At 42.8% G+C, this 21,119-nt stretch overlaps 3 protein-coding genes across 3 annotated transcripts in view; 2 read left to right on the top strand and 1 right to left on the bottom strand.

Annotated features, from left to right (window-relative positions):
• The window catches only part of LOC141051955 (26S proteasome non-ATPase regulatory subunit 8), a 65,928-nt gene extending 63,064 nt beyond the window's left edge, over window positions 1-2,864 (top strand). The window contains exons 7-8 of the mRNA XM_073549109.1: window positions 151-262; window positions 1,808-2,864. Coding sequence (XP_073405210.1) covers window positions 151-262; window positions 1,808-1,945 — 250 coding nt within the window. The 3' untranslated portion in view covers window positions 1,946-2,864. The remainder of the gene's footprint in view (window positions 1-150; window positions 263-1,807) is intronic.
• Window positions 2,865-3,377: 513 nt separating this feature from the next.
• Window positions 3,378-11,095, bottom strand: GGN (gametogenetin). The gene is made up of 2 exons (XM_073549108.1): window positions 8,971-11,095; window positions 3,378-3,997 (listed from the first exon to the last, which is right to left on the bottom strand). The coding sequence occupies exons 1-2, from the start codon at window positions 11,085-11,087 to the stop codon at window positions 3,841-3,843; spliced, it is 2,274 nt and encodes a 757-aa protein (XP_073405209.1). The 5' UTR covers window positions 11,088-11,095; the 3' UTR covers window positions 3,378-3,840.
• A 3,804-nt stretch (window positions 11,096-14,899) lies between these two features.
• Window positions 14,900-21,119, top strand: part of LOC141051953 (sprouty-related, EVH1 domain-containing protein 2-like) — a 69,860-nt gene continuing 63,640 nt past the window's right edge. Inside the window, exon 1 of the mRNA XM_073549107.1 lies at window positions 14,900-15,209. Within this exon, the coding sequence (XP_073405208.1) occupies window positions 15,199-15,209 (11 nt within the window). The 5' untranslated portion in view covers window positions 14,900-15,198. The remainder of the gene's footprint in view (window positions 15,210-21,119) is intronic.

Raw genomic sequence — 21,119 nt, 5'->3', positions numbered from 1 at the left:
ATCTAATTTCAAGAGGTATAACTGTTTTTTGTGTGCAGGATTTTTTTTTTTTATGGTGGTTTTTTTTTGTTTTTTTTTTTCGTACCATCTTGTATATGTATGTTTTTTATATTATATGGTTTTTTTTTTTTGTTTTTTTTTTTTTTGCAGGGATGAGATTGCTGGGTGCATTGAGAAGGCCTATGAGAAAATCCTGTTTAATGAAGCCACCAGGATATTGTTCTTCAGCACCCCAAAGAAGATGACAGACTATGCAAAGAAGGTGACTATGGTCATGTATCTATTGGGAAATCCAGCTCCCTGGTGGGGCAGAACGGATCACTGATTCTGTAATAAACGGCTGCGCTGACTTTGGTCTTGATAAAACACCATGGACCTACACCAGCAGATGACATGGCTCCCGAAAAAATCATTAATTTTAGACTGGAGCCCTGTGAGCGGGCTACCTGATGCTTCTTCTGATTTAATGACGGTGCGCCAGGTTTACTAATTGGGAGAGGAGGCCCGGTATGTCGGCAGATAGGAGGCTCGCAGGGCTCTGACGTGGCTGCTGGACCAGGGTCCTGTGGGGGAGGAAACCCACGCAAACACGGGGAGAACATACAAACTCCTTGCAGATGTTGGCCTTGGAAGGATTTGAACCATGGACCCCAGCGCTGCAATCTTGCAGTGCTAACCACCTTGCTGTCTGGACTGCTATGTAAATGGAGCTGGCCTAGCTGTTGTAATCTGCAGCCGCCTACATACATACATGCATACATACACACACACACCTGTCATGAACTCATTTTCTGCTCCACCAGTTGAGAGTTCCTCTTCCGTTCTCCCTCTGGTGACAGGAGGTAATGCGGTTGGTTTAAGTGGTAGTGATCTGCCACCTGATGAGGAAGATAACGATTGGATCTCTGGAGTATCAGACTGGATATAAGACAGCCGACGCCCTATACGGGTGCTGGTGATTCAGTCTGCTTCTCAGGTCCTGGACTTCAGCTCTCTTCCAGTCTTCTCAAGTTAAGTTTGTTTTTTGCTAATGTTCACACTTGCGCTTGTTGGTCAATTCAGTTTGTTGTGTAATCAGCCTGCCCCTGCTGGGGCTATGCTGAAATTCCACTCCTATTAATCAGTATTTGTCAATCTGCTTTTTGTCCCTTATTAGATTGGCCTCTTTTTTGCTCTCTCAGAATATTTCAGAGTGCTGATATAGGTTTAGAAGTCTAGTGACTTCAGGGTTAATTTTGCTATCAGAAGTGTTGGACAATATTTTTGTAAGTTGTTTTTGGCAGATTGCAGACAGTGGCTTTCCTTTTCTGTCCTTTTTAGTTAGCCGGGCCCCATCGTTTGATCAGCCTATTTTCCTGCCTTTGTTTGTATTTTCATCTTGTTTCACCGTCAATACATGTTGGAGGGGGGGGGGGGGGGCGGCTGTCTTTCCTTTGGGGCCTGCTCTGGGGCAGTTAGTTTTCCTCTTTTCCTGCTTTAGACTTATGTAGTTCTCCGGTTGTGACGAGGTGTCTAGGACCAACGTAGAAACGCTCCACGACTGCTGCTAGTTGTGCGGTTAAGATCAGGGATCTGCAATCTGCATAGTTACCAACTTCTCTGGTTTTCTGAGACTTAGCTTGTTGTCTTGTTTTTCCTCCTCGGTTTCCCATTCAGAACACACACACACACACACACACACACACACACACACACACACACACACACACACACACACACACATGCACGCACCCCCACCGCACTCACACACCCCCACCTTGAGATCTCCATGTAATATAAACCCCTCTTCTTTTTCTTGTCTTTACAGCGTGGTTGGGTGTTGGGCCCAAATAACTACTACAGTTTCAGCAGCCAGCAGCAGAATCCAGAGGAGGCCACAATTCCTTCCACTGAATTAGCCAAACAAGTCATTGAATATGCCCGCCAGCTGGAAATGATCGTATAAATGACAGGAAGTCGTCCATGCCAACTTCCCACTTGTGTTCCCTTTTCTGGTCTGCCTGGTCACTCGCCATCCTCACTTTTGGTATCATTAAATTTTATAGACAGTAGATTTGGAGGGAGGGGCTATTTTATACGAAGATTTACTAGTAAATTATACTCATGGGCTTGTTTAATAGAGCGATGACACCATCTGTAACCTAAAAATTACCTTTGTTTTCTTTTGGGTGGACAGAGCAAATACTTTGACACATTGTATAAGATATCTGAAGATTTTGCTGCTTTCTCCCCATAAACCTTGTTGCAATAAGGTCAATAAGACCAGACATCTCTGCCATATATTGTAGCATAGGTCTGTGGGTTTAAAGGGGTGGTTTCAAGATTTCCCCCCCCCCCCCCCTTCTCCAAATCAAGCTATCTAGATTGGATAATATCTCCAGGTGATCACACACTTTCCCTATAAAGACCAAGATTGATCTGGCTATTGGGGGATGAGGGTCTATGAACAGGGTTGTACTCAATGGTTTTTATATCCTCCACTAGGTTTTTGAGACCATCATGCTCGATAAACAATGTGTGTATATGGCCAAGCTTAGCCCACCGGTCCAGGGGCCGCATTTGCCATACTGGCCTGAAGCAACACATCAAAAGTGCATTTATAACTTTGGCATTGCTTTCTACCATCTTGGCCCCACTCAGCCATTCTGCTAGGCACAGAATTTGTCAGCGGCTTTCTACCAACATGGGAATCTTTTGTTTTTTGTTTTTTTTTTGTTTTTTTTTTTTTTTCTTTTTGGCTGATTAGGGAAGAAAATTATAGCCTAGGTCTGTATTTAAATGGACCTGGAAAAGTAATATTTGTCTACACAACCTTGTATTTAACTGTGATTTAACAAAAATAAATAAAAGTTGATCTTTTGAGACATTCGGACTTGTTTTTTGGGCTGAGTTCACTTTAGACAACTTGTGAGGTCTTCCCTCCTCGGATTCCTTTGCAGAGCATACAACTAGTGAACTACAGGCATCTATCCAAAAGATTCCCATTGAGCTCCTTGTCCAACAGGAGGTGCCCGTCACCCCATGTCTTCTGGCAATCTATACAAAGGGAGGCATGCATTTGCAAGAAGAACACTTTGATCAATTGCTGGCTATGGCATCTACAGTATAAGTAGAAACTGTCCAAAATAAGTCCCTGCTAATATTTAGGTATACAATGTGTATAAATGCATTGTAGGGTCTTTACTGCATTATTTTAACCCTACCTTATTTTACTACGCTCTCTTCTCATACTGTATAACAAGAAAGAAATAGGTGAGATGTATGTCCAATATATTTCTGTACAGTCGGAGGTAGACATGTGAATGCTCCATCTAGTGAGCATAAAGTGTAGTGTCAACAGAGCCTGAGAGTGCAACAAGAGTTAAGCAAAAAATATTTACAGGACCTTGATGCGGTGGCCACGTCTGGACCAGATTCCTGTGAACCGCCTCTTACCTACAACCTACTGCCATTACCGCTGCCTCGTCTAACATCATGTGTGCGTCATGCGCAATTAAGATGCTGTGTCTAGTATTCGAAAGAGAAGGTTTGCTGGGCTACTGACGTAGCTGCTGAGCCCAACAAATCTTTTTGCTCAGCTTTTATGGGTAACAGGCTTTGCTTAAGACCCCTCATTGCCTGTAATACAATATTTGACATGTAGTTCCCGGCAACATAAAGTTCCCACTAGGGTGACCAAACACGCATAGCAGTCCCAAATGTTACTGTGTGATATGTAATGGCTGACCTGGCACACACTTTTATTTATTCTGCACTTGCTATGGTGGCACGCCTGCTCTGCGTACCTCGCAGTGATGGGAATTGTTACTCCCATCGCCCATGACCACGTTGGTGATAGTCCTATTTGGGTTGCTCGTTGGGTGCAGTACTGTTAATTTCTGACCCCTGTGAAGACTGGTGGTCCAGCAGGAGTCTGGTCCCAGCGACTAAGGAAGATGCAACTTTTAGAGTGGTGATCCACATTGGCTCTGTCGGCTTGTTCTGGGATACCGAAAACCTGTTGGCAAAGTTGTTCAGAATGAGCTTTTCTCTAGGAACATTAATTGCCAATGCCCCTTACATCCAATACAGTCTACCCCAAAGACAAACATGGACAATAGATTAGGAAGTGAATGACCTGTAGCGCTTTGTATTGGTATTCTATGCTAAAGATGTCATATGTGCAGGCTATATAAACCAACACCTACAATGTGTATTTTATGTCTACACTGGTCTCCCTGCTACGGGTGGCTGCCTTCCCTGTAGCGGCTCTGTTGGTTTATTGCAATCTATAGTTGCAGACCCATTAGCTGCTATAAGGCTGTGTGCAGTTTTTGTAGCAGAAATTCTCCAAATACGCCTCAAAAACTTGGAGGATGTGCTCCAATAAATATGAAAAAAAGACTACATACAGTGGCAGGTAAAAGTTTAGGTACACCAAACTTGACTGCAAAAGACATTCAGCGAGATTTAATGGCAGTTAACATGAACAGTGGAGGTCAAGATAAGATCTGGAAGAGCAAGCAAAATTTCAGTGAGCAGCTCGTAGGATTGCTAGAGAGGCAATTCGGAACCCCCGCTTGACTGTAAAAGACCTTCAGAAACATTTAGCAGACTCTGGAGTTGTACATTTTCCTACTGTTCAGAGATACCTGCACAAATATGGCCATCATGGAAAAGTCATCAGAAGAAAACATCTCCTGTGTCCTCACCATAAAATTCAGCATCAGAAGTATGCAAAAGAACATCTAAACAAGCCTGATCTTTTTTGAAAACTAGTCCTGTGGACCGATGAGGTTACAATAGAACTCTTTAGCCACAATGATAAAAGGTATGTGTGGAGCGAAAAGGGCACAATTTCAGGAACAGAACATCTCGCCAACCATTAAAGGGAACCTGTCACCAGGTTTGGCCTATACGAGTTACTGTAGATAATCCCCGATCTGACATGCAAGAGAAGAAAAATAAGTTTTATTAGGGTATGTTTCCACGGTCAGTATTGGCAGTGCTTTGGACACAGCACATGTCCGCTCCGTCCAAAGCGCTGCCGGCTTTTGTACACGCGGTGATTCCGCATGTGTTCATTGAACCATGCGGAATCACCGCGTCCTATACATATTATGATGATATTTTATCTTGCGGAGACGGAGCGTCTCCGCAAGATAGACATGCTGCGGTCTAGAAAGACGTGCCACATGTCCGGATATGCAGGGAAGCCGGAGGTGTCCCTGCATGCATAGTGGAGATGGGATTTCATAAAATCTCATCCACTATGCTGTAACATCTGGCTGTACGCAGCATCCAATCCGCAGCGTTTATTGACCGTGGCAACATACCCTAAGGGTATGTGCACATGCTGCGGATTCCGCTGCGGTTCCGCAGCGGTTTTAGCTGCGGTGTACAGTACCATTCAAATGAATGGTAACCAAAAACCGCTGTGTAGACAGTGCGGATAAATCCGCGCGGATTTCCTGCAGTTTTGAAACCGCAGAAAGAATTGACATGTCAATTCTTTCTGTGGAATCCGCAGCGGTTTCCGATCTCCACCATTGTGGAGAAGGTGAAACCGCAGATAATCCGCAGGTCTTTTGAGCTGCGGTTTTATCTGCGGTTTTTGCAAAATCCATGCGGATTAATCCGCAGCGTCTGCACACACCCTAATACTCGCCTGTGGGGCGATCCGGTCCAATAGGTGTCGCAGGTCTGGGTCTGACGCCTCCCATCTTCTTGTGATACTGCCCTCCTGCTTGCTTCATGGCTCCCCAGCGTCGTGCTCCTGCACAGGCGTACTTAAATGTGGTGCCAATATTCAAAAAGGGGACAAAAACTGAACTTGGAAATTATAGGCCAGTAAGTTTAACCTCAACAGTGGGTAAAATCCTGGAGGGTTTTCTAAGAGATACTATACTGGAGTATCTGGAGAAGAATAACCTTATGACCCAATATCAGCATGGGTTTACAAGGGACCGTTCCTGTCAGACTAATCTGATAAGCTTTTATGAAGAGGTAAGTTCCGGACTGGACCAAGGGAATGCAGTGGACGTGGTGTACATGGACTTTTCAAAAGCTTTTGATACGGTGCCACACAAAAGGTTGATACATAAAATGAGAACAATGGGGATAGGGGAAAATATGTGTAGGTGGGTTAAGAGCTGGCTCAGGGATAGGAAACAAAGGGTGGTTATTAATGGAGCACACTCGGACTGGGTCACGGTTAGCAGTGGGGTACCACAGGGTAGGGGGCATAGAGAGTAGAATTTCAATATTTGCAGATGTCACTAAACTCTGCAGGGTAATCAATACAGAGGAGGATAATTTTATATTACAGGAGGATTTATGTAAACTAGAAGCTTGGGCTGATGGCAAATGAGCTTTAATGGGGATTAATGTAAGGTCATGAACTTGGGTAGAACGAACAAGATGTATAATTATGTGCTTAATAGTAAAAAAATGGGCAAAACTGTCACTGAAAAAGACCTGGGTGTATGGGTGGACGACAAACTCACATTTAGTGGCCAGTGTCAGGCAGCTGCTGCAAAGGCAAATAAAATAATGGGATGCATTAAAAGAGGCATAGATGCTCATGAGGAGAACATAATTTTACCTCTATATAAGTCACTAGTACGACCACACTTAGAATACTGCGTACAGTTCTGGTCTCCGGTGTATAAGAAAGACATAGCTGAACTGGAGCGGGTGCAGAGAAGAGCGACCAAGGTTATTAGAGAACTAGGGGGTCTGCAATACCAAGACAGGTTATTACACTTGGGGTTATTTAGTTTGGAAAATCGAAGGCTCAGGGGTGATCTTATTACAATGTATAAATATATGCGGGGACAGTGCAAAGACCTTTCTAATGATCTTTTTACTCTTAGACCTGTGACGGGGACAAGGGGGCATCCTCTACGTCTGGAGGAAAGAAGGTTTTAGCATATTCACAGACGTGGATTCTTTACTGTAAGAGCAGTGAGACTATGGAACTCTCTGCCATATGATGTTGTAATGAGTGATTCCCTAATAAAATTTAAGAAGGGACTGGATGCTTTTCTTGAAAAGTATAATATTAAAGGGTATATACACTAGTTTCCTTAATATTGCGTTGATCCAGGGAGCTAGTCTGATTGCCGTATGTGTAGTCAGGAAGGAATTTTTTTCCCCAATGTGAAGCTTACTGTTTGCCACATCGGTTTTTTTTTGCCTTCCTCTGGATCAACATGTTAGGGCAAGTTAGGATAGGATATGGGTTGAACTAGATGGACTTAAAGTCTTCCTTCAACCTTAATAATTATGTTACTATGTTATCTGCCCTGTTGAGGGCAGAGCAAATTCGTGCAGTGCGCAGGCGCTGGGGCTCTCTGACCTTTCCCAGCACCTGCACACTGCAATACTTTGCTCTGCTCTCAATAGGGCAGATAAGTATGCCGAAGCAGGAGCGTGATGCCAGGGAGTCATGAAGCAAGCAGGAGGGCGGCTTCGCAAGAAGATGGGTGAAGCCTGCAACACCCACTGGACCGGACCGCCCAACCCGGGTAAGTATAATAAAACTTATTTTTCTTCTCTAGCAGGTCATATCGGGGGCTTATCTACAGCATTATAGAATGCTGTAGATAAGCCCTAAAAGGAGGTGGCCGGCAGGGTTGTGGAGACAGTAAGACAAACCTCCGACTCCTCAATTTTCATGACTCCAACTTCACCTCCACAGCCCTGGTGGCTGTAACTTGTATCGGCCAAACTTGGTGACAGGTTTGCTTTAAGCATATAGGTGGATCAATCATGCTTTGGGGTTGTGTTGCAGTTAATGGCACAGGGAACATTTCATGGGTAGAAGGAATAATGGATTCAATGAAATTTCAACAAATTCTTAGTGCAAACACAACACCATCTGTAAGAAAAAAAAAAGCTGAAGGTGGAAATAGGATGGCTAATACAAGTGGATAATGATCCTAAACACACATCAAATAGGCTACCTCAAAAGGCGCAAGCAGGACTTACAATGCCCGCCCTCAAGTCTGCTGATCTGAACATCATTGAAAATCTAGACCTCAAAATAGCAGTGCATGCAAGACAACCCAGGAATCTCACAGAACTGGAAGAATTTTCCAAGGAAGAATGGATGAAAATTCCTCAAACTAGAAAGACTTCTGTCTGGCTACAAAAAGCATTTATAAGCTGTGATACTTGCAAAAGGGGGTGCTACTAGGTACTAACCAGGCAGGATTTAAAAATTTTGCATCAACCCATTTTCCTTTTTGTAATTTTTTAAAATGTTATGTATTTTCATCTTTATCTTTAATTTTTTTTTGACTAAAATACACAGTAAATTTGTAATCTTTCAATTTAGCCCTTATAGAGATCATTACATCATTGCATAACGTTTCACAATAACAGTAATTTTGACCATGGGTGCCCAAACTTTTACATGCCACTGTACCATAAACATGGTAGTTGGAGCAGCTGGTTTGCTGTGTGCAATAGAGATAAGTGATTTGATTCGCAGCAACCAGGTCAGTATTTTGTGGCCACGAGCCCTGTTCATTGCCTTCTACCTATTGGCGTGCTTTGCTCCTCTTTTGATTATCAGCCTGGCGTAATGCCATCATAGCGTGACTTGTGCGCACACACAATGTTGCGCTAGGTCGGCCAATCAGGAGGAGAAACCAGCAGGTAGGAAGATGGTTTCTCAGGTCTCCAATCCAGCTGGTATTTACACTAACGAAAGGTTCGTTACTAAATCATTCGAAGGAAAAAAAATGGATGTGTAGATATCTAAAATCTAAATACTGTGTATGCGTGTGTAGGAGGGTTCAATAAAATATGTACAGCCCCCATTATTTCCTACACGTCTCTTTCAAGCTTGTTACTATTCCGATGCCATGGGAACTTAATGGTTCTGAAACCAGGACAACAGGTTAGATATTGTCATTTTTTTTTTCACACCCATGCAAAAAAAAAAACTTCTTGTGAGTTTGAACCCTGCTTTCAAATACTCACCAGCGGACTACATTAGACGGAAGCTTCCCCGGGCGGTGTCTACATCTGCATTTCATGGTGCAATGGTTGTCGACATAAAAATCTTTCCACCTTCCAGATAATTGACATTTTGGCGCCTCTTTGGGACAATTCTTCTCTACGACTACGTTACTATCCGGGACCTGTAGACCGGTGGTTGGATCATTGGCTGATTTGTTCTCCATAGCCATAAGAGACTGATCTGGAATCTGGTCTTCGGATTCTGAACATTCCCAAGTTTCCTGAAGGACAGGAGGGCATGAGCTGCCTAAGTCACAGGTATCGGTATGTTCTTGGGCAGAGGTTACTGGAACATCAGACATGGGCATAAGTTGGGGTGTATCGGGCTTAATCACAAGTGGTTCTTCCAGTGCTGGAGACGTAGATATTTGGTTGCTTTTTTCAAAAGTAACATCTGATGTACTATTTGTTTCTGGAGGCTTCACCAGCAGTGTAAATTCTGGGGTTTGTGGACTCGTGTCTTGTGGTTGGGCAGATACAACAGGCTTACTCTTTAGAGGTTCTTTAGGTAGACATGTAAGATACTTACTGCAGACCAGTTTAGGCTTGCTTCGTCTTTCAGTCGGGTACAATTTATACACTTTATCTTTCTTATCAGGGTTGGCATGTTCTTGAGCTTTCCAGTTTGAAGTGATTTTGGAAACTCTCCATGTTGACCCAGAATTTAGTGTATTATTGGGTGTAAAGGCTTGAGGTTTTGCCATATTCCAGGAGCCTTTATTCTGGGATTGATCCTTTAGATTTTCCCGGGGAGAAGGCCATTGAAACCCAAGCTGTGCTTTTTTCACTTTAAAAGGTGGCGTTGATGGCTCTGTTTGTTTCCAAGATTCTGTGATTTTCTTACTGCTTTCTGTGCCACAGTTTTTGGAATTTACCTGAGCACGGTTTTTCCCTGTTTTATTTAAGAACGCTGCTTTTGTTGTGGCCTTTTGGGTTGTGTTCTGACGTCCAACAACTTTCTCATTTTTAACGAATGTTCCCCTTTGTTGGGTGGTCTTAGGACTTCTTTTAAGGATATCTGCATATGAGAAACTCATAATTGACTTAATTTGTGTTTCTACGTCAACGTTAGTTTGGACAGTGCAAAGCGATGGTTGGGGTATGCTCATCGAACCATCTTCAGTTGGACTCGTCTTCATTTTACAGTGAGTATCTGCTGCTTCTTGTGTCATTTTTTCAGCATCTCCATTTTGAAGGCCAAAAGTAATGATAGCGGTTTCTGTCCCAGAATGTCCTGTGATGTTTTTTAATGATCTTTGGATAGATAATGGACCAGCTTTATTTGTTTGTTCAGTGGTTTGGCTACCATCTAATGGGTTGAGAACATTGTTGGGTTGTTGAGTTACGTTGGGCAATGATTCCAAGGCTGGAGAACTGCTACAAGCCAAGGACCTGCCTTGGTTGGTGGTATTTGTATTCACAGCCTTTAATGTTTGGTTTTCTGTTGGGGTAACCCATCTGGTTCTCATGTCTTCCATTTCGTCTTGATAGGTTATCCGATGCCCATCAGAACATATTGGCAGTTCTGCTAAATGTGTGTCTACAGAAATCATTCCTGTAGGGTAGAGAGGACCTTCATTTGGAAATGTGCCAAAAGAAAACCCAAACGTTGGTGGGCATACACCCATGGAATCTTTTATTACTAGATGACCTGCCATCCTATTTCTGCTATCAGTTTTATGTTCTCTGCCTTCCTCTGCCATTTCTGTGCTGGAAATTTCATACTTCAAAGGTTTTTCTACTTTTTCTTTGTTCAAGGATGGAGGTTTGGACCATTGTGCTTCTGGCGGTTTCTGCTTCAGTACCAATTCCGCCTTAACATTCAGATTTCTGTTCATCGGGAATGTCCACGGAGAACTCAAAATGGGTTCCAAATCGATATCTTCTGCCGTCGGTCCCCAAAATCCCCAGTCTTCCTTTGCTGTTGGAGTCATCAAGCTTGTAAAGTAGGAATCATGGACGAGAGAAGACGCGTCAAGTTGGAGTATTTCGTCAGTTCTTTCACGGTCTTTATTATCCAAATTTTCATTTGCTATCTCATTTGATTCCGATCTTTCCACAACCTGTACAATACCCATGTCCTTATCTCTTGTATATCCTGGCAAAATAACAAAAAGATGAGAAGTTGTAAAATAGGTACTAACATACAAGAGAATAATTATTAGTAAGTATGTATCAAATGTGCAATTGAAGTATTGAAGTCAGTCTGAAGCCAAAAACTGAAAGTTCAAACATGGCTGGAGACTGGCCTTCTAACCACCCTAATTTCTTTGTTTTTCCTACCAAGAAGTTCCACAGTATAAGATCATATGGTACATTGAGAGTACAATTTAAGTGGGGGCAAGCTACAATACTAGACACAACTAGCACAACTAGAGCAAAGCAGTGGCACTGTTTTTGGAGAAAAGCAGGCAGGATTTACCAATCACAACCTATTATTATTATTATTTATTTATATAGCTCCATTAATTCCATGGTGCTGTACATGAGAAGGGGGGTTACATACAAAGTTATAGATATCGTTAACAGTAAACAAGTTTCCACAACAAATTTACAATGACAGACTGGTACAGAGGGGAGAGGACCCTGTTCTTGCGGACTTACATTCTACGGGATAGCGGGGAAAAGACAGAAGGTCGGGGGTGCAGCAGCTCTGGTGGTGATGAGGCAGCAGCTCAGGCGGTGGTAAGGTGGCAGAATGGTTATTGCAGTCTGTAAGCTTTCCTGAAAAGATGGGTTTTTAGGTTCCGTTTGAAGGATCCGAGGGTGGTGGATAATCGGACGTGTTGAGGCATGGCATTCCAGAGGATAGGGGATATTCGGGAGAAATCTTGGAGGCGGTTGTATGAGGAACGAATAAGTGTGGAGGAGAGTAGGAGGTGTTGGGAGGATCGAAGAGTACGTGAGGGAAGATATTGGGAGATTAGTTCAGAGATATAGGGAGGGGAAAGGTTGTGGATGGCTTTGTAGGTCAGTGTTAGTAGTTTGAACTGGATTCGTTGGGGAATTGGGAGCCAATGGAGGGATTTGCAGAGGGGGGTGAAAGGGGAGTAGCGAGGAGAGAGGTGGATTAGTCAGGCAGCAGAATTGAGGACAGACTGGAGAGGTGCAAGAGAGTTAGCAGGGAGGCCACAGAGGAAGGTGTTGCAGTAGTCAAGGCGGGAGATGATGAGGGCATGTACAAGAGTTTTAGTAGATTGAGGACTGAAGAAGGGACGGATTCTGGAAATATTTTTAAGTTGGAGGCGGCAGGAGGTGGCAAGAGATTGGACGTGCGGTTTGAAGGACAGGGCAGAGTCGAGAGTTACTCCAAGGCAGCGGATTTCAGGTGCGGGAGAGAGCATGATGCCATTTACCATAATTAAAAAGCTTATTCCCATCTTGGAATATCTACAGAATTTGCCATAATGTTTAATGGCATAATATTTTCTTAACTCTCAAAGGAGGGAATGCATGCATAGCCATCATTCCATTCACAGCAGCCTCATCACCTCCCAACATGGAGAACAGAGAGCCCTGAATCTGGTTATCTTTTTATTGGGGGCAGGAGTAGTCATGTGATATCAATCTCCATGGTCACCATTACAGCTGAATTAAAAATGCATCGTTTTGGGAATGATTTGGCACTCCATAATTACGGGGATGTATTCGAGAAATGTAGGTAACATATTGGAGACTTGTTGGTTATCATGCACTTTTCTTGAAGAAATAAAAAACAAACTTGCGAAGAAGGATGTCTCAGAAACCTTTGCATCTATTTCCTTTACTTCTACTGTGTATGCTGGGCAAACCTCACCCAGTCCATCCTTACTTTTGACTTTCATCGATTTGGAAGTTGATGAAAAAGACATGTAATACCATATATTTAATTCCTTTCACCCTTGTAAGCAGGCCTCAGCATATATAGGAGGAGATGCTCGTGGGTCATGTGCTCAAAACGCTGGAGTAACTAACAAGCAACTTTGCCTTAACTACCCTAGGTTATTTAGGTAAAAGACCGACACAAATCAACCAATTTGGAGACTTAAAGGGAATCTGTAGGAAAAGTCTCGACCCCCAAACCATGTTTATCACTGCAAACAAACTGAGAAGTCTTTTGTTACATGTTTATGACTGCGTTGCCCTTTAAAAGATGAGCAAGATGATCCCTTTGTGACCCCAAAGCGATGTTCGAGCATCGTAAGATCGTGTTTTGATATTCTGAATATATGTGTCAGAAAGTGTATTTGGGCGTGACAATGCACTTACAGCTCCTCAGTTTCCCTGTCGTGTATTGGAAAAATAGCAAGTTTAGGGCAGCACCTCACCACAAATAAATTGATAAGTAGGTAGTGTTTGCAAGTATGCGAAAAATAAAATGATCCCAATCCTCCAAAAGTTCAAAAGATGAAGAGGGTGACAACAGCAATCACGGTAGCAAAAAGTGTCTTCTTCTTTATTAATATCACAAAATACAGGAAATTCTGAATATATGTGTCTGGAAGTGCATTTGGGTGTGACGATGCACTTACAGCTCCTCAGCCTCTATGCCATGTATTGGAGGCAACCACCTGTCAATCATCCAGAGGTGAGTGATGCTAGGCAGGGAATACAGCGTGAAGCTGAGGAGCTGTAAGTGCATCGTCACCACCCAATGTACTTCCAGACACATATAAACAGAACTTTAAAACATAATTTCTCACAGCTGGATGGCTACACAGACAATAAATGGTTTGGTGGTGTAGAAGTTCTGACAAGTTCCCTTTAAATATGTTCTATGTCCTAAATGATATAGTCTTGTGGTTTGGGGTTCGCTCATTCTAGCTGGATCTATCAGCTAGAATGAGCTGATAAATCCAAACATTGGGATACCCATAAGTTCAGCTGATATTAATGGGGCACCCAAAAATCCTGAGTGTCAAGGAGTTGTGGTTGTAAAGACAAAATTTAAGGGCTCAACGCTACACCAGTCCTGACATCCTTTCATTCTCAACATTGGTTGGAGACCCAATAGTTGAGTGAATAAAATATAATTGCTATAGAAGATGGCGATAACACTTTAAAGATTGGTCCGGTGGGGAGTCAAACCACTAGACCTCCCAAAAGTTGGCAGAATGAAGGGGGGGGGGGGTTCCTGTGTCCCCGTCTCTTCCCATGCCTTCCCCAGCCATTTGTCAACACAGCAAGGCTCCATTTGTCGCCTCCGATCTTGTGGTTGGTGGAGAACCTTGAGAATGGATCCACTATTCTGGAGTCACAGATGGATCTAACAATCATTACCTCTCCAGTAGAAAGGCAATACTGAGTATAAAGTCTAAGGAGGGCGAGGGCATAAATATACCAACCAATCAGCTTCCAGCGCTCAATTTTTCAGTGCCCCCTTTCTGGAGAAATTTCAACATAATCGATTTCTATCATTTTTGCACCAGTTTTGATGAATCTTCTCTATGTGTCACGTCCATAGAATGAATCAATTTCCATAAAGTAGGCTGGAAAATATGAACTGACCCCTCCATGCCCCATCATAATGTAATCCAGTAGTGACCAGTTACAACCTCTGGTGGGCAGTGTTTCCATTATACCCTATGCACCCCTGAAGAAGTAGACACCAGGGCTACAGAAGTCTTCTCAACAGGACAACGTTTCTGCCTGCAGTTCTCCTTGTATCACACTATGGTAGAAGGTGCCATTGTCTTCCCTGGTGTGTAGTAATCCAGAAGTCTGCAGCAGCCTCATCCTATATATGAATTCTCCTAAAGAAACAGGTGCATGTCTGTGTGTGCCCAGCACTAGGACCACGAAGCTTCCTGCCATTGTGAGCCCCCCTTCTTCTTCTGCCTTGTGCACCCCCATTCTTCCCTGTGGCACCCCGGGCCCCTGCTCTCCATCCCCGGCCCTGGGAGCAGCCAGGCCCCGCAGATCGTCAGCACAGCTCAGCCTCCAGGTGCAGCACAACACAGACACAGCCCAGAGAGGAGGGGGAGGAGGAGGAGGGATGGGGGGGAGAGGAGATGTTGTTACCTGGAAGATGGCTGCTCCTCCAACAGCCACATCATGATGCCCAGGGAGAAATGGAGAGAGAAAAGCAGGGGAGATGAACAATAAACCCTTGTGCCAGGAATTTGCATTTCTCCACCATACACATTACACTGGCAAGCCAGGAGCCCAGGATCATACAGCAGCCATCCATCCCTGGATTCCCCATCAGCTATGGACAGAGAGTGAGTGCTGCCTTTTTCTATCATTGCCCCCTAAGCCTTGACAACCCCAGCTGCCCCCCTCTCTAGATACTGGTTTTAGATGATGCCCCCATCCCCTGGCACCATGACCCCCTGTCATCCTGCATGGCTGCTCTAAGATCTGGCAGAGTCCTCTTTATTCTGCATCATTTCCTGCAATAGCTGAGGCTTGTGTGTGTCTATGTGTGTGCACTGGGGGCAGCATGGGGGGCAATGCCATCTTCTTGGGTTATTTTCTGCTGCCATTCAAGGTGGGGAAGAGGAAGGGGCAGATTTTTGTGAATCAACCCTATTTGCATCTGGATTCATTCATAAAAAAAGGGCTGTGATCAGTTTGAGGAACCATGATAGCTGCTTCCCCACCCTCCTCCTCCTCTCCTCCTCCTCCTCCTTGGTGTATGTGTGAGTGTGTGAGTGTGTAAGTGTGTGTGTCTCTCTGCAGATGTGATGCCCAGGCCAGGGGCCAGCACACAGCTCCCCAGCTCATCAGCAGGCTTTTAGGGACCCTTGTCACACTCTCACCTGCAAGCACAAAGAACCTCTGGTCATGTGACCAGCCATTCACAAAAATTCTCCTCCATTCAGAGATGCTTCATGTCTCCATGCATAGGGGGGGGGGGTTCTGCTGTGCTGCCCCCTAGATGATGCCAAAGGCCCCCATCTTGCAAAATAATGGACACCCCCTCCCCCCCCAAATAAAAAGAATGATCTGATTTTATTGCATGACAGGAAGGATCATTTCAGGCTGATACAATGTATCTTCTCTATTTAACCCTATCATTGCTCTAAAAAAGACAGGTATTGCGGCAGCGCTTGTCTTCTGCTCACCATTGCTGTGGCAAGGTGTGGGCAGCACCCTTCATTTTTTTTTTTTTTTTGCAAATACTTAGTGTGTCCTGTATGGTTTGTGTCTAATTATATATCATGGTGTCTTATTGCATTGTTAGATGTACCCTGGATAATATCATATATCCTCCCCTACAATATCAAGGGTGATTCATGCAGGAAGTTACATTTTACAGACGATTTATTTATAATCCTGGTGGAATATAGCATTAGTCGTGTATCTGAATATTATGGGTATAAAGGGAGTGTAAGGGTTACAACAGAAACACATAGATAATGTATATGTCTGTGTGTGCAGAATATACATATATAGAGACATATACAGTATATACATATGTACTCACAGACATATATACATACCGGATATCTATTTGCATGTCTGTTTATATATTTTTCATATTTTTGGCAATTATTATAATTATGGTAATATATATATATATTATTTTTTTGCAGAAGACACAATAGTCATAGCATTAGTGATGGTTCAAGCAAAGAAAAAAACATACAAAGGAATAAGGGGCGTCTATAGATTTCATCCAGCCCAAAGATATTCAAGCAGAGGAGCCAACAATCTGTAGCTCCAATATATAAATCATGGAATGTTTTGCTCCATTTTTTTTTCCAATGATAGTAGAGGCAATAATGTTAGTAACCACTGCTATCAGTTGCCCGTCTTGTGGAAGATAAGCTGCGTCAGACGCTTATAACTATCGGGATGAAAACACATCCTCGGCCGAATAATGTGTTAATGTTTATGATGGCGCCGGGAGAAATAGCTGTCGGCCAACATGGCCATCTTCAGGACATGACTAGTTTCATTGTGTACTTATTGGTCATTTGTACGAAAATCTTGATCAATAAATGATGTTTACGTCATGTCTAGCATAAGCATTAGGCTCTGTTCACACTAGAATATTTGACTTTCATACAATGGATACAAGCGGCGGCTGATGGAGCCCATTTACATTTATTGGAGTCCATTTGGATTCTATCAAGACGTTCATAATTTGGAAAATGATGTAGGAACCCCCAGTGAGGATATAGCAGAAATGTGAACATAGACTTCCATCATAGGTTTAATGTTTCTCCTTGTGGAGAATGACATACCGGCTCTGGCATGCCAAGGTAAGGAGGCTTATTTGCCGTGCAATGCTTCTCTGGGAAATTTAATACAATTGCCTCTTCAGAGAGGAAAAGGATTTTAAATCTATAGCGCCACCTGTTGAAAGTAGCGATCCTACAAGTCACTATTGACCCTTTAACGAACCTTAAAATTCAGATTCTGATACTTCAAGGCTCGATAAAGGGTCAATAGTGCTGCTTCCAACAGGTGGCGCTATAGAGTTCAAGTCCTCTTCCTCTCAGAAGAGGTAATTTGCACAGACTTCCATGTGGCGGTCATACAGTTCAAAGAAGCAACATATCTCCTTGTGGAGAATTGACATGCCAGAGTAAGGAGATTTATAGGCCATGCAATGCTCCTTTGGAAATTAAATATGTAAATTGCATCTTCAGAGAGGAAGATACTTGAACTCTGGAAGTAGCCATCCTAAAAGTCAATACAGACCCTTTAATGAGCTTTGCCACATGACTTAGAATTGAAGCCAAACCCAGAGGACCATTGCATGGCCTACAAGTCTCCTTACAATGGTATGTCAGGCATGTTTCTCTCCACAAACAGAGACGTTATCCCTTAGACCCCAGTCAGTGACCTCTCATACTGCCAAATCAGATCCCAAAGCTAAGAATATAGGTCACTCTGTAATGATGGCTGCTCGGATAGGATACTACTCCATATATTCAATATAGAACAAATCTTACACCCTCCAATGTGCAATGAAGAAAATGTAAGCTTTATTTGAACAGCAATCCAAATTAATGTGACGTTTCGGTCTAACATTCAGACCTTCCTCAGACAGATTGCAGATTAGTCATGCTAAATGAGGGACGGTGCACATCATCAGGGCTGTAATCCATTTTCTATTTTGCGCCTTACTCCGAATATCTAATCTGCAATCTGTCCGAGGAAGGTCTTAATATTAGCCGAAAACCTTCCATTTATCTGGATTGCTGTTCCAGTAAAGCTACATTTTCTTCCTTACACATTAGAGAGTGCGGGATTTTTTTCTATCTTGCACTGAGGAGGGAAAACACCCTGAAACACGTATTTGCAAATTGAGATTCTAGTTTGGCTTTTTATCCTTAATCATATGACAAAGCTCGTTAAAGGTTTGATATTGACTTTTAGGGTTACTGCTTCTATTATTATTATTATTATTATTATTATTATTATTATATGCCACTATTAGGTGGTGCTAGAGTTCTAGTCCTGTTACTCCCTGAAGAGGCACTATGCATAGTCGTGCAGTTCACATCCTATGTGTGAACAATCATGTGTGCATCATGCACACTGTCAGGATTCCCCTCAATTGCTAGTTCGAGTAGAAGGTCACGAGCCAACTAGATTTTCATCCTCTTTTTTTCAATGTTCTATCCTTTATGATTCCCAAACCTGTAGAGTGACGGTAGAAATTTAGCACAACCCCAGAAAATCCCTTAATATCTGGCTTAGTGGGAGGGATCCCTGCGATCAGATGTGATTACCGGGGTACCAGGGCAATTGTAATAAATGCATTTCTAATACATCTATTTATGTAAGAGGGTGCTGAAATGAGACTGTCCATCTATATGTCAAGTTAAAATATATCCCTATGTGACATATTCAGTCACTGCTTAATTCTCCTGCAAAACCTGAGATTCTCCCAAAAAATGGGGAGACCTCACCGACTTCAAGGAGAGTTGGAAAGTCCCCAGGATGCCACTGAAACTTGATACAAGATATTGCCTTTTGGGGGGGCAGGAACGGGGCGTAGATGGGGTATGATTTAGATTGGGATGTGTCTTGTGAAAAAAGGGGCATTCTTGTACAAAAAAATCTATTCTCTTGAAAAACAATTTAGAAAAGTTGGTAAGTATGGATAAAGTCCAGGTGCTCCCATGGTAGATATTTAGAAATCAAGTTCTCTGCTGTCCGACTGGTTTTGTTCATGTACACTTCATTAGTCATTCCATAACACTCAAGTGGCAGGTCGTCAAAACCCATAGTCTATTGATGACTGATCCGTCAAAGTACTAAATGTTGACCCAGGAGGCTCTATTAGAGTGGCTTCTAGAGATCCAGTAGAAGACAGACCCATTTGGACATGACCTTGACATCAATCACTTGTCACTAGGGTTACTTTTTTTGTAGGTAAATAAAAAAAATGACCTATCAGATTTTATTTTACCGATAGCACGTCCTGTGTGTAAAATGATAAAAATATTGATTGCCACAAAATTTGGAGGAGATGTACGTATTTTATATAAATGGAGAGTGGACGACTCATTTCCACCGGTGAGCCTAAGTAACCTTTGCTGATCTTCCAGTTCTCTTGACTTGTCTGTGTAGTCCCAAAGCTTTGCCCCAAGAATAGTTAGTTTATGTGTAACCCTCTCCACTAACAAGTCCACCCTTTCTCCAAGTCTGCAGTGTAAGATTGTTAAGGGGAATTAGCTAAACGTAACATGGTGTGTTAATCAGAAATCCCATTAGCGCCAAACTGGAGGAACCAATTTTTAAAATATCAAGATTCCAGTCCATGAATTTATTGGAAAGCTGAATGCAAATATATGGCTTCTGTCTGCCAAAATCAATTAAGACGTCACTACCCTTACCCATAGACCTACAAAATTGACCTTAATTTTAGTAGATAGGGTCTAAATATATGGGAAGAGTCCTTGCGATGGAGAGCACCATGGTTTGATAGCTACCAAACTATTCTTTTCCATTCTCCGCTGCCGACACAGGAGCAATTTCAGTAGTTGAGACATAAAAAAGAGGTTGCTAGGGATCTACTGCCTAACAGCTGATACCAGATTTTCAGACAATGCCTCCCTAACAACCAGTTTTTCTCAGGTTACTCAGGTTTTAAGCTCAAGATTGAACTGTGACTGACTTAAAGCAGAGATGGAACAAGGAGACATCAAAAAAATTCTTAAAGGGGTTCTGTGGGTATGAACTTTCCCTAATTCCAATATCAGATTGGTGAGGGTCCGACTTCCAGCATCTCTCCCGATTAGTTGCTTGTAGCTCCAGATACAGCTGGATGTAAACTGTGATTGAAGCTGCAATGCATATGTATATTTAGTATGTAGTGGCCACTGCTGGGTCCTGCAGAACTGCTCCTCTTCTCCCGAACAGCAAGTTAGACAACAGGGAGGTACTCAGCTATATAATACAGAATTGGCGATGCTTCATTTTATGATTAGAAAAACATATATACAGATAGATAGGGATTACATTTTGTGTCTCCTGTCAATGACTACTGGACTTTTTGCATTGCTTTGGCTTTCGGCAACAAAAATCTAGACGTCCTTCCAAGTGCTAGTCACAATTGTCCCCTATAGTGCTAGATATGTGCGCCTCTATAATCCTAGCCAAATGAGCTTCAGTTTAAGCCACAGATGATCCCCTGAAACCCAGTCATTTCTTACCTCTTGGTCTGGCTTTTCCTTTACATGTGACACTTGTTGCTGCCTACACATGTATGTCAGACTATGTAACTGTTGGTGCAGGCGCCAACGTCCGTTACTCTAACAGTAGTGACCAGTAGTCGCTAAGACTGTGCTCACATGGCATTTGGCACATGACGTATATGTATGGTAAAAAAATATATACTAATGCAGAAAGAGCAGCCATTTCACATCCAGTGGGTAATTAGGAGTCTGTGGACCGAGTGTGCAACTACAAGGGCAAGGGCTGGACATATACAGCGAATTAACTGTGATCATAGCCTGTGATCATATTTACCATATACAGTCATTGCCAAATGTGTTCGCACCCTTGAAATTGTTCCAGAAAATTAAGTATTTCTCCAAGAAAACTATTGCAATTACCCATGTTTTGTTATACACACGTTTATTTCTTTTGTGTATATTGGAATAGCATAATAAAAAAACTGAGAAAAAAAGGCAAATTGGACATAATTTCACAAAAAAATGGACCGG

Source organism: Dendrobates tinctorius, unplaced genomic scaffold (assembly GCF_039654945.1).
Source record: "Dendrobates tinctorius isolate UK_male_01 unplaced genomic scaffold, ASM3965494v1 ptg000158l, whole genome shotgun sequence".
Taxonomy (NCBI): Eukaryota; Metazoa; Chordata; class Amphibia; order Anura; family Dendrobatidae; genus Dendrobates; species Dendrobates tinctorius.
This window is presented reverse-complemented; position numbering and strand designations above follow the sequence as displayed.